Source organism: Cebus imitator, unplaced genomic scaffold (assembly GCF_001604975.1).
Source record: "Cebus imitator isolate Cc_AM_T3 unplaced genomic scaffold, Cebus_imitator-1.0 Scaffold257, whole genome shotgun sequence".
Classification (NCBI taxonomy): Eukaryota; Metazoa; Chordata; class Mammalia; order Primates; family Cebidae; genus Cebus; species Cebus imitator.
Genome location: NW_016107572.1, coordinates 1,764,706 through 1,778,325, shown reverse-complemented (window position 1 = coordinate 1,778,325; position 13,620 = coordinate 1,764,706). Strand labels below are relative to the sequence as shown.

Genomic DNA, 13,620 nt, shown 5'->3' with positions numbered 1-13,620 from the left:
CTTGCTATGTTGCCCAGCCTGGTCTTGAATTCCTGGGCTCAAGTGATCCTCCTGCCTTGGCCTCCAAAGTGCTGGGATTATAGGCGTGAGCCCCTGCGCCTGGCCTCATCCTCACTTCTCTTTTCAGCGTTTTCGTTTTCTTCCGCTAACAGGGCTTCATGAGGCCCTTTAGTGCTATGCTCACCATTATGACACAAGGGAAGTGTTCATTCAGCAAACATTTATCAAGTGCCTCATTTATCAACTGACTCATTGCATCTGATTATCATTAGACATACTGTGGCCCTGAGCATGACTAGGCTTCCCTTTGTTGATAAGCCCCGTGTTCTTAAGTTCTCCCCATCTTATACAGCCTCTGTCCCAGCTCATTGGCGTTTAAGTAATATGGTTTCTGTGTGATCTAGAGGGGAAATGAGCTGGTAAATAACATAATCGGTTATATGCTGAAACTGCATTCAGTACAGAAGGATTATTTAGGTAAGAATTGACCAGTTCTGGATAAGTTTGGATGGGATCACAGCAGTTTTGAATACCATTCAACCCTACAAGGTGCTGAAATCTTGTTGGAGAGAGAAGACGCATATACTGAAGTAAAGGCAAGAACACTATCGTGTACGGAGATACAAAAGTACTGACATGATATAGGCCAGGGATTGGCAAATACTTTCTGTAAAGGACCAGATGGTAAATATCTTAGGCTTTGGGGGGCTGTATAATCTCTGTTGGAACTACTCAGTACAAGTGTAGATGGTATGAAAATGAATGCATGTGACGGGGTTCCCATAAAACATTATTTATAAAAACAGGTAAAGGTCTAAATTTGTCCCCAGAGCTGTAGTTTGCCAGTGGCTGATGGAAGATACTAGTGAAAAAATGGGACTGTATGGCCAGGCACGGCGGCTCACACCTATAATCCCAGCACTTTGGGAGGCCAAGGCGGGTGGATCACCTGAGATCGGGAGTTCGAGACCAGCCCGACCAACATGGAGAAACCCCTTCTCTACTAAAAAATACAAAATCAGCTGGGCATGGTGGTGCATGCCTATAATCCCAGCTACTTGGGAGGCTGAGGCAGGAGAATCACTTGAACCCAGGAGGTGGAGGTTGCAGTGGTCCGAGATTGCACCATTTGCACTTCAGCCTGGGCAACAAGAGCAAAACTCTGTCTCAAAAATAAATAAATAAATAAATTGGACTGTGTATGATATGCTAATTGTTCCGGAGAAATAAGGTCAAAAGGAGAAATGAGAGAGTAAATGTATTGGCACTGCAAAAAAAATGGCTCCTTAGAGGTAGTGGGATTTGACCTGGGCCTCAAAAGATGGAAAAAGGTTTAGAAAACAAGAGGAGGTATCAGATATTCCAAGTGAAGGGAATATCTTCACTTTCTGACTCCGCTTATGTCAGAAAGTCCAGGTGCATGTGTGCAGGGGCCGGGGAAGAGACCACCAGCTCGAAGAATTCTTCTGAGAAATAATAGGAAGTAAAATTGGGTTGTTAGGGTGGGGCCAAATTATAGAGGGCCTCGCAGGAAGGCAGAGGAATCTGGATTTGATGTGGGAGACAGTGAGGCTTTCTAAATTATTGAGTAGTGGTTTAGAGATTACCCTGCTGCTCAGAACAGGAGAAATGAAAGAATCTGAGACAGAACAGCCAGCAATCCAGACATGGGTGAGGGCTCCCAGGGTGGAGGCAGTAGGAGTCCCAGGCCAGATCTGAGAGTCATAATAGAGGAATCCCTCATGAGTCTTCTGATGCCTGAGGCTGAGAGAGGACGAGGAAGGCAGCAGAGGTGACTCCATCAATTATAGTTGTGCCTTTAACAGGACAAGTGGGCAAATCTGGCCTTGGTAGTAATGATTGAGTTTGGCTTTAGACATGGTGAATTTCCTGTGAATGATGACCTAAGGGGTAGTATTTTGAAGATCTCACATACTCTGGCCCAGGAGGCTGCTGAGAAAATTTAATAAATAAAAGAGGCATTGGAATCCATGAAATGTATGGTTTCTCCAAGGGAGGAAAGTTAGAAGTGAGCAGAAACTGAGGCAGGAGCTGGGGCTAGGGGCCTGGCTTGTGGAGTTTGATGAGTCAGTAAAAAAGCCACTTGAGACGCCAGAGGGGAACTGAGAATGGATGATATCCTTGAAGAAGACAGAAGCAGTGTTTCAAGAGGAGGCTGAAGATCCAAGAATAGTCAGAGATGAAAACTCAGATAATTCCTTTGAAATCATCTGCTCTGCGACCCTCTGTGTCTCCTGTCAAACCTGTCCTTTGGCCTGGAATTCTCTCCCACCCTTTCTACCTGCTCTTCCTTCTTTATCTATAACTCTGAAATCCCTCACTCCCCCTGTCAGATTTTAGGCCTTTTTCTTCTCTCTGCTCTGTTAAACTGTGCATAGATTTTTAAAATTTTTCTCTTAGCACAATGTTTGCTCAAGTTTCCTTAATGATAAGAGTCACCTGACTTGCTCACTGAGCGTAAGACCAGACCAGACCTCTCACTTGGATATTCTGATTCAGTAGTTCTGACTTGGAGCCAGGAATTGCTAAAAAAACTCATTCCAGGTGACCCTCATTTCCCCCCCAGGTGATTCTTATCTTCCGAGAGGTTTGGGACACACTGACTAGTTAAGTTGCCTGACATGTAGGTAGGTGCTTATACAGTGCCTAGAATTAGTGAGTGTCAATTTATTTACAGAATACATTGTTGGGGTTTTCATGTGCTGACACTTGGTTTTGAGAATACATGGAACATGAGACACATGAGCTGTCTCGTGGAGCTGTGATAAACGTACTTATGCAAGGCGATATGGCAGTGGCAGCCCCCGGGGTTACCTTAGATTGGTAGTCAGGGAGAGCGCTCTGAGATGGTGACATTTATGCTAAGATCGGAATGGGAAGGAGCCATCATGCAGAGATCCATCTGGAGGGAAGACTCTTAGCTAGGTGCCAACAGGGGAGCAATTGGGAGGTATTTGGGAACCGAAAGATGGCTGGTGTAGCAGAGTCCCAGGCAGTGAGGGGAGACTGCTAGGAGATGAAGTCAGAGAAGTGGACAAAGATGAGAACTTGTAAGATTTTTGGCCATGGTTAGAAGTTGGATTTTATTCAAAGTGTGATGGGAAACCATTGGAGGGTTTAAGCAGAGGAGGTTATTTATATTTTAGAAGAATATGCCTGGAATTTATATGTAAATATAAATGTAAATATGTAAAGAATTATATTTTAGAAGAATTGGTTATGGGATGGGGGTGACAGGATTGCGAGCAGTCTTGCGAGTATGAGCTGGGAGAAGTGACCAGCTCTGGGGTGAGCTACTGGGTTGACAGGATGGTTAATGGAGTCAGCGTGGGGTGGTGAAGAGAGGAGATGAAATAGGAGTTTCTGATGGCGCCGTTCCCTGGGATGTGTTCTGGGGTAGGAGTGGGTTTGGCAGGAAGGAAATAGAAACTTCTGTTTTGAATGTGTTGAATTTGAGGGGCCTGTTGGAACCAAGTGGAGATGCTAAGTCGGCAGATAGTTTCTACCAGATAGTTCGGGGAAGGAGGTGTGGCCTGAGATATGCTTTTGGGAGTCTTTGATGCATGTGTGGTATTCAGAGCTGTGGAATTTGTTGATCTTATCTGAGGGGAGAGCACAGATTGGGAAGGGAGAAGCCTGTGACCCAGCCCATGGGGCTTCCCAGTGTGTGAAGATTGAGAGAAGAGAAAGGAGTCTCAGAGTAGCTAATGAGGGAGGAGAAAAATCAGGAGAGGGGATGTCCGGGTGCATGGGCTCATGCCTGTAATACCAGTACTTTGGGAGGTCCAGGCAGGAGGATTGCTTGAGGCCATGAGTTCAAGACCAGCCTGGGCAACATGGGGAAATGCAATCTCTACAAAAAATACCAAACTTAGCTGGGCATGGTGGCATGTGCCTGTGGGCCCAACTACTCAGGAGGCTGAAGCAGGAGGATCACTTGAGCTCAGGAGGCAGAAGTTGTAGTAAGCCATGATTGTACCACTGCACTCCAGCCTAGGTGATAGGGCAAGACCCTGTCTCAAAAAAAAAAAAAAAAAAAATGCTTTTTATGGCCCACTCTGCATTTTGAATAACATCTGTTGAATAATTTGTGCATATTAAAGACATGTTAAAAAATGGGGTTGGAGCCTGGGCAACATAGCAAAACCCCATCTCTACTAAAAATACAAAATTAGCTGGGTATGGTAGCGCACACCTGTAGTCCCAGCTATTTGAGAAGCTGAGGTGGGAGGCTCACTTGAGCCTGGGACGTTGCACAGTAAGCCGAGATGGCACCACTGCACTCCAACCTGGGTGACAATATTTTTCTCCACTAAATAATATTAAAATGAATATTCAGTTTTTAATATGAATGACAGCACATTAGTGGGCACTTAAAAATACAGTGCTGAGGGCCGGGCGCGGTGGCTCAAGCCTGTAATCCCAGCACTTTGGGAGGCCGAGACGGGTGGATCACGAGGTCAAGAGATCGAGACCATCCTGGTCAACATGGTGAAACGCCGTCTCTACTAAAAATACAAAAAACGTCAGCTGGGCATGGTGGCGCATGCCTGTAATCCCAGCTACTCAGGAGGTTGAGGCAGGAGAATTGCCTGAACCCAGGAGGCGGAGGTTGCAGTGAGCCGAGATCGCGCCATTGCACTCCAGCCTGGGTAACAAGAGCGAAACTCCGTCTCAAAAAAAAAAAAAAAAAAAAAAAATACAGTGCTGAGCTGGATGCCCTGGCTTGTGCCTATAGTCCCAGGTGCTTAGGAGGCTGAAGCCGGAGGATCTCTTGAGCCCAGGAGTTTAAGGTTCCAGCAAGCTAGGATCATGTCACTGCACTCCAGCCTGTGCGACAAAGCAACACCCTGTCGCAAACACCCACAATGCCTTCATAGTTTAAAATAATTATCCCGAATCAGGGACCAGAAGGGGATAAAAAAGAATTAAATATCTAATTGTTCCAAAATTACAGATACCTGGATTGTATTTGAAACTCAAGATAGCTTTAATCTTTTTTTTTTTTTTTTAATGGCAGCACTAACTTTAAAATTTTTTTCTATTTGCTTGGTAATTCATTATTGTAAGAAACCAACAGTAGGGAAGAACAGACAGAAGTGAAAGCCCCTGTCTTAGTCCATTCCTGGTGCTATAACAAAATACCTTAGACTGGGTAATTTATAAATAGCAGAAACTTTTTCTCACCATTCTTGAGGCTGGGAAGTCCAGGATCAAAGTGCTAACCTTGATTCAGTGTCTGGTGAGGGCTTGCTCTCTGCTTCGAAGATGGTGCCCTCTTGCTGCATCCTCACACAGAGCTCCATCCAGCCTCTTTTAGAAGGGCATTAATTCCATTCATAAGGGTGGAGCCCTCATGACTTGGTCAGCCCCCAAAGGCTTCCCCTCTTACTTCGAGTACATTGTGGGTTAGATTTCAACATATGAATTTAGGGGAATCACCACAGTTCAGATCATAGCAGCCCCTAACATTAAATTTTTATTTAAAATAATATTACAGATATCTGTGTTCATGGTTAAAAAAAAAAACAAACTTAGCAAAAAACTAAAACAAAGTGGAATTCCCTCCCTGTCAGCTTTCCAGCCTTCTCCCTGGTGTTAGCAATTAAGTGTCTTGGTGTATACACATATAATATTTTGTAGCATAAATAGGTATCTTGTTACACGTAATATTATCTACTTTGCTTTTTTTTTTTCACCTAGCAATCATTCATTATTTAATAAAGGGCTTTCTGATCATTTTTCCTGACAGCATAGTGTCATATGGATCTACCATAATTTAATAAATCCCCTACTGATGAATGTTTGGAATGTGTATAGCTTTTTTTTGCTACTGTTAGTAATTCCAGTAATAATCTTTGTATATCATTGTAAACATTTAGTCGTACAGTGTATAATTTTGTATAAATGTATATTTTTTAGTTCTCTTGACATTGCAGTATAGTTTGCTATTTAAGAATTTTTAATTTTATATGTTCATTATATCAGTCTTTTTTGGGGGTGGTTCTGGGTTTTAATGTCAAGCAAGACTAACTTTAATACAATTTTATTTTAGGCTGATACCATGTTAAAGATGGGTTTTCAACAACAAGTGCTTGACATTTTGGAAAACATTCCTAATGATTGTCAGACCATTTTGGTTTCAGCCACAATTCCAACTAGCATGGAACAACTAGCAAGCCAGCTTCTGCATAATCCTGTGAGAGTTATCACTGGAGAAAAGAACCTACCTTGTGCCAATGTGCGTCAGATTATTTTGTGGGTAGAAGACCCAGCCAAAAAGAAAAAATTATTTGAAATTTTAAATGTGAGTAGTAAAGCAGCTAACCATGTTTTATGGATGGTGTTTGCATTTTTCACAGCTCTTAAGAGAATGATTTTTAGATACAGCTTTTAGGGAATTTGATACCGGTATTCACTAATAAATTGCTTTACCTACCTTAGAATTTTATGGGAATCAAATAAATAGCTATTTGGGAAAACATGTTGGATAGATACAGGGTTGGGTTTTCTTTTCCTTATTATAGAAATATATATAAATACCAAGATTATTCCTTTTTTTCTTTTTTTGAGATGGAGTCTCACTCTGTTGCCAGGTTGGAGTGCAGTGGCACGATCTCGGCTCACTGCAACCTCCAACTCCCTGGTTCAAGTGATTCTCCTGCTTCAGCCTCGGAGTAGCTGGGATTACAGGCGCCCACCACGGCGCCAGGCCTCAACCTCCCTAGTAGCTGGGATTATAGTCACGCACCACTACGACCAGCTAATTTTTGTATTTTTAGTAGAGACGGAGTTTCACCATGTTGAGCAGGATGGTCTTGATCTCCTGACCTCCTGATCCGCCCGCCTTGGCTTCCCAAAGTGCTGGGATTACAGGGGTGAGCCACCGTACCCAGCCTCAAGATTATTCCTAAAGAATATGTTTTCCTTTTAAATATTTTAGATTTATGTATAAGGCAGGGGCAAGGTATTTCTCGGCTAGTCTGTCCTTGAGAAATTGTTTTAACTGTTACTAGTGTAAACAGAAATTTGTTAAGTGGGTGATATGTGCAAGCATAGTTCCTTATAAACAGTATTAAGTTAAATATGGGTGGTATTGACTTATTAGCAGCATGTAGTAGGAAAAAGGACACACACACAAAAAAGAAAAAAAAGTTTCTACACCTACTTGTAGTGGGAAAAAGAACAACAACAAAAAAAGCATGTAGAATTCCATTAATCGCACTTAAAATGTTGAATTACTCTTGCAGAATTAAGTGATGGAGAAAAATACGAGGGGCAGTAGACTAGCTTCTGTCTGTGCATATTTTAAATAAAACTTTAACAATATGCCTTTTTTCTTTCTTAACAATATTTATAAACCTATTGATAACTAGCTTGTGGTAATCTTTCAGAGAAACTTCCCATTATAAATTACATTATATGAATAATTGTTGATATATGTCTTTAATTTTTCAGGATAAGAAACTCTTCAAGCCTCCAGTGTTAGTATTCGTGGACTGCAGACTAGGAGCAGATTTGTTGAGTGAAGCTGTTCAGAAAATCACAGGGCTGAAAAGCATATCTATACATTCGGAGAAGTCGCAAATGGAAAGGAAAAACATATTGAAGGTTTGACACCCAACATTGTATATTCTGTTTTCTATAAATCTGTTCTGCCTCATTTTCAAGAGATACCATATTACAGCTGGTTTTTATAGCAGACCCTTTTTTAATGATTTACAAGACCATCAAACAAGCAGTTACTATGAAGTTAATGTTTCTTGCTCAGGCTTTTGTGTTTGGGGAGCAATAGCCTGTTCTCTAGGGAATACATTACTAAATAGATTACTAATTCAGAACTTACCATTTCTGAAATCAGGTCAGTTTGCAGTACGGTAGGGCAGTAATTTACCTTTGGAAAAGGTTTGCCTGAATAAGTTAATAAAATAAATTCCATGGGGATTGGGGAGAATTTTAGCTACATGCGTTTTTCAGGTATACTATGACCTTTACTTATTGAAAAAATACTGCAACGAAAATATTGAAGTAAGCATTGAAAAAAGAAAAGCTATCAGAATTACACAAAACCACACAAAATAAATTCTGAATAATAAATTTTGTTGCTTTTTTGGAAAGGGATTACTGGAAGGAGACTTTGAAGTTGTAGTGAGCACAGGAGTCTTGGGACGAGGCCTAGACTTGATCAGTGTCAGGCTGGTTGTCAATTTTGATATGCCTTCAAGTATGGATGAGTATGTCCATCAGGTAAGGAGCTTTATATGTTACCACCATTTTGTTCATGAGTTTTATTGGGTAAGGCATTTTCAATGTGATATTAAGTTTAAAAAAGCAGTACTGGAGGCCAGCGTGGTGGCTCACGCCTGTAATCCCAGCACTTTGGGAGGCCGAGGTGGGTAGATCACCTGAAGTCAGGAGTTCGAGACCAGCCTGACCAACATGGAAGAACCCTGTCTACTAAAAATAGAAAATTAGCCAGGCGTGGTGGTGCATGCCTGTAATCCCAGCTACTCTGGAGGCTGAGGCAGGAGAATCACTTGAACCCAGGAGGCAGAGGTTTTAGTGAGCCGAGATCACACTCAGCTGAGATTGCGCCATTACACTCCAGCCTGGGCAGCAAGAGCAAAACTCCATCTCAAAAAAAAAGAAAAAGGCAGTGGCTCACACCTGTAACCCCAGCACTTTGGGAGGCCAAGGCAGGTGGGTCACTGGTAGCAGACGGATCAATTGAGATCAGGAGTTCCAGACCAACCTGGCCAACATGGTGAAAACTCATTTCTACTAAAAATACAAAACAATTAGCTGGGCGTGGTGGCGGGAGCCTGTAATCTCAGCTCCTCAGGAGACTGAGGCAAGAGAATGGCTTGAACCCAGGAGGTGGAGGTTGCAGTGAGCCAAGGTCATGCCACTGTATTCTAGGCCTGGGTGACAGAGAGAGACTTCAGCCCCCCTCCCCCACCCAAAAAAAGCAGTGTATAAAACTGTATATTCTTGCTTTTAAGATTTTTTTTTCTTCTGTCACCCAAGCTAGAGTACAGTGTTGTGATCTTAGCTTACTGCAACCTGTGCCTTCCAGGTTCAAGGTATCCTTGTGCCTCAGCCTCCCAAGTAACTAGGATTACAGGCACCCACCACCACACCCGGCTAATTCCATGTTGGCCAGGCCAGGCTCAAACTCCTAACCTCAAGTGATCCTTCTGCACTGACCTCCCAAAGTGCTGGAATTACAGGCAGGAGCCACCATGCATGGCCTGCTTTTAAGATATATGTGCATATAAACTAAATTTTATTTTTAAAAGGTATATGTGTATAAAAACAAAATTTTGGGCCGGGTGCCATGGCTTGTGCCTGTAATCCCAGCACTTTGGGAGGCCGAGGCGGGCGGATCACAAGGTCAGGAGTTCGAGACCAGCGTGGCCAACATGGTGAAACCCCATCTCTACCAAAAATACAAAAAATTAGCCGGATGCGGTGGCACACACCTGTAATCTCAGCTATTCGGGTATCTGAGGTAGGAGAATCACTTGAACCCAGGAGGTAGAGGTTGCGGTGAACAGAGATCGTGCCATTGCACTCCAGCCTGGGTGACAGAGCAAGACTCCATCTCAAAAAAAAAGAAATCTAAATTTTGTTTTTAAAAGTATGCCTAAAGTGCATTTAAAAAAACAAAACAAAACAAAACGAAAAACCTAGACGTAAGTAACCAAAAGAAAAGTGTTAGTTAAAAAAATTTTAAGTAGTAAATTTTTGGTTTATTTTTGGTTTATTTTTCTTATTTTCTTCAGTGAGCATATAATCAGTGAGCTTTTATAATCATAAAAAAAAGTTTTGTTTAAAAAGATCATTTTAAGTTGATATATCTGGCCAAAATAAAATGGATCCTTTGAAGTATTTTTTTAAGGAATCTTGTCTTCATCTCCTCTTCATATCCTTATTTGTTCTAGTCTTTCACTTTTGAAAGTGTTCTTTCTTTTCTTTGCTGCCAAAGGTAACAATAGCTTCTCTTTCTGGCAGAAATAGAGCCTTCTCTCAGCGCCACGTTATCTCACTGACTGCTACGTGTCCCCCTTCTCGGGCATCACTTGCAAGCTCTTCAAGTAAAGCGCGTCTGTTGCGTTCTCAGCATCACCTCTGAATGCCACATTTACTAGAATCACCCACTGAAATGATGTTAATGCCTTCGGTGCCTTGTCGCTTTTATTTTTACTTAATGATACAGCACTACTTCTCTTTATTTATTTTGGTACCACCACATTTGCCTGCACATCAGGGAATTAAGTATTCCGTGGGGGTTGTTTTGCTTAGCATAGTGTCTTTAAGGTTCACTCATATTGCAGTATGTGTCGGCACTTCATTTTTTCAAATTGCCAAAAAACATTTCACTGTATAGCTGTGCCGCCTCTGCTTATCTATTCATCAGTTGCTAGACGTTCAGTTTGTTTCTACATTTTGGTTGCTATGAATAAGGCTGCTGTGAACATTCATGTACAAGTTTTTGTGTGGACATGTTTTCTTTTGTTTTTTTTGAGACAGAGTCTTACTCTGTTGCTCAGGCTGGAGTGCAGTGGTGCGATCTAAGTTCACTGCAACCTCCATCTCCCTGGTTTAAGCAATTCCCTTGCCTCAGCCCCCTGAGTAGCTGGAATTACAGGGGAACACTACCACGCCCGGCTAATTTTTTTTTTTTTTTTTTGAGATGGAGTCTCACTCTGTCACCCAGGCTGAAGTGCAGTGGTGTGATCTCAGCTCATTGCAACCTCCACCTCCCAGATTCAAGCAATTCTCTTGCCTCAGCTCCTAAGTAGCTGGGATTACAGGCGCGCGTTCCCACGCCCAGCTAATTTTTGTGTTTTTAGTAGAAACTGGGTTTCACCACGTTGGCCAGGCTGGTCTTGAACTCCTGACTGCAGGCAGTCTGCCCGCCTCAGCCTCCCAAAGTGCTGGGGTTACAGGCCTGAGCCACCACAACTGGCCAGTACTACTTTAAATAGTAGCCTGTTCTCTAGGGTATATATACTAAATTCATTTTCTTTCAAAAGGCACTAAGATTTTTTAGGAACATCTTGAAAATGTTCTTTGCATTTCATTTCAGATTGGAAGAGTAGGAAGATTAGGTCAAAATGGAACAGCGATCACTTTCATCAATAATAATTCAAAAAGACTCTTCTGGGACATTGCAAAACGAGTAAAGCCCACAGGATCCATTCTTCCCCCACAGTTATTAAATTCCCCGTACCTTCATGACCAGAAGAGAAAGGAACAACAGAGAGACAAACAGACACAGAGTGATCTGGTTACAGGAGCTAATCTTATGGATATTATCAGAAAACATGATAAAAGTAATTCTCAAAAATGATTTTCTCTGCCACTTGAACTTTTTTATTGTGTACAGTCAGCAAAATTTCTGTAAATTGTTACCATATGGTTTGTATAAATGGAAACATATATGAATTTAAAAATATTTAAGATTTTTTAAATTTAATGAAATTTATATAACTATATTTATTTCCCTTCTTAATTCTTATAAATTAAAAACATCAGAAAATGAATCACTAAATAAAATACAATTTGTTTTCTCTTCTGGATGAAGTTTTTGTTTTTTTTTAAAAAAAAATAAATAGTCCTCAGAGCTATTGTCAGAACCAGAAATCTCCACAGAGACTCTGCCTCGGATCAGTGATCCTTTTGCCCAGTACCCGCACAATGCCGGAGGCATATTGGCCCTTGAATTATTGTTGAATAAATGAGAATTAGGAAAAAAGTAAATGATAGAAACTGGAAGAAATTTTCAGAACCACTTTTGAAAGATAAATGTAAAATGTCTACTTTCGTTCTCAGTTGTTTTCTCTTCAGCTTGGTTAATGCTTTGTAAAAAGTATTTAAGATGGGCTGCTTATCAAAATAATGTTATTGTGTTATTGAATGAATGTTGACCTGCTAATTCAATTAGTAGTTTTAAGTGAAGGAAAGATGAGTGCTTCCTTCCAGTGCTTGACTTTGATACATCTATACTTTCCGTATTTAAAAATGTTAGCGTCAAATTAGTGGGGAAGCTTAGAGAGTATGTTACACAAATGTGGACACTTAAACAAGCTTTATAGACTCAGCATCCTCTCCAGGTGTGGGCAAGATTTTGCTAACTAAGGAGTCCTTGTATAAATAGTTTCTTTTTTTTTTTTTTTTTTTGATGGAGTCTCACTCTGTCACCAGGCTGGAGGGCAGTGGCCGGATCTTGGTTCACTGCAACCTCTGCCTCCCGGGTTCAAGTGATTCTCCTGCCTCAGCCTCCCAAGTAGTGGGACTAATAGGTGTGCACCACCATGCCCAGCTAATTTTTGTATTTTTAGTAGAGATGGGTTTTCACCACATTGGCCAGGCTGGTCTTGTATAGGTAGTTTCTAAGTGTTGTATCCACCCAAAGGAAAAAAGTCAGAAGTTCCACAACATGTATAAACCCCCAGAATTCTGGCTCTCTCTCTACTTCTATCTGCTGTTGAGTGGTATGTTTGATTTCAAGGGAACAAGGATAAGGCAACTAATAAGGTCCCAGGGTGCATTAGCAAAAGTGCATTGGGAGGCTGAAAGAAGCATTAGCACAATGCTTAGTGTATACACTAAATGCCTTAAAAGTGTTCATAATAATTACTAGCAAAAAGGGCAGTTTTTCACTAGACTCAAACTTGTATATAAATAAAAGTGGTATGGCTAGAAAAACAGCATTTACTGGATATATGGTTTTGGGTTTTTTTGAGACAGCAACTCGCCCTGTCACCGCATACTGGAGTGCAGTGGCGTGATCACGGCTCACTGCAGCCTTAACTTCCCAGGCTCCAGCAATCCTCCAACCTCAGCCTCCAAAGTAGCTAGGACCACGGGCATGCACCACCACACCCAACTAAGTTTTTTTTTATTTTTTAAGAGAGAAGCTCTCACTGTGTAGCTCAGGCTGGTCTCAAACTCCTGGCCTCAGATGATCCTCCTGCCTCTGCCTGCCAAAGTTCTGGAAAGGTGACTATCTTTAAATAAAAATAATGTTATTTGAGAGACTGTGGTAATGCAAAAAAAAAATATTGGCCATAATGTAACCTCACTGGTTTACTTAAGTTGCTGGCAGTCTGGCTTCTGTTCCCTCCGCTGTACACACGTGATCTTCCAATGGTCTCTGTTGACTTGTCTCGAACCACGTGTTCTGCCATCTCTCACTTTAAACTTTTTTATTGTGTTGGTCACTGTGGACTACCCTTCTTGAAACCTTCTCTTTCTTAAGGCCAGATGATGAGATAGAGATGGAGGAAAGAGCCTCTGACTCACAGGCTCATTGTGAGAATTAAGCGCAGTTGCATATGTCGAATACCCCACGGAGTAGAAGCCGGCTATCAGGGCCCTTTCCTTACTTCCCTCTTGCCAATCTTCAAGCTCCTCTTACTGGTTCTTCCTGCCTCTCTGAGTCTTGACTTCTGCTTCTCGTTCCTTAAGATCTTTCCTTTGGCAACTTCTTCCTTGTCTCACCCGTCTGCTCTTCTGTTGTCTGACGTGCAGCAATGCCATGGTTTCCTCAATTAGGTATTTTACAGACAAGAGCATTAAACTTCTAAAAAA

General features: G+C 41.7%; 1 protein-coding gene across 4 annotated transcripts in view; it reads left to right on the top strand.

Annotated features, from left to right (window-relative positions):
- DDX59 (DEAD-box helicase 59) overlaps positions 1 to 12,097 on the top strand; it is a 26,743-nt gene extending 14,646 nt beyond the window's left edge. Inside the window, exons 5-9 of one of the 4 annotated variants that reach the window (XR_005195581.1) lie at positions 6,077 to 6,328; positions 7,480 to 7,632; positions 8,140 to 8,268; positions 11,114 to 11,445; positions 12,084 to 12,097. Coding sequence is in view for 2 of the 4 variants with exons in the window: in XM_017499392.2 (XP_017354881.1) it covers positions 6,077 to 6,328; positions 7,480 to 7,632; positions 8,140 to 8,268; positions 11,114 to 11,377 (798 nt within the window). In the remaining 2 variants the exon portion in view is untranslated. Of the gene's footprint in view, positions 1 to 6,076; positions 6,329 to 7,479; positions 7,633 to 8,139; positions 8,269 to 10,035; positions 10,509 to 11,113; positions 11,605 to 12,083 lie in introns of those variants that run through there. The other 3 variants (XR_005195582.1, XM_017499392.2, XM_037728156.1) reach the window with 3 other exon arrangements.
- The last annotated feature ends 1,523 nt before the right edge of the window (positions 12,098 to 13,620 follow it).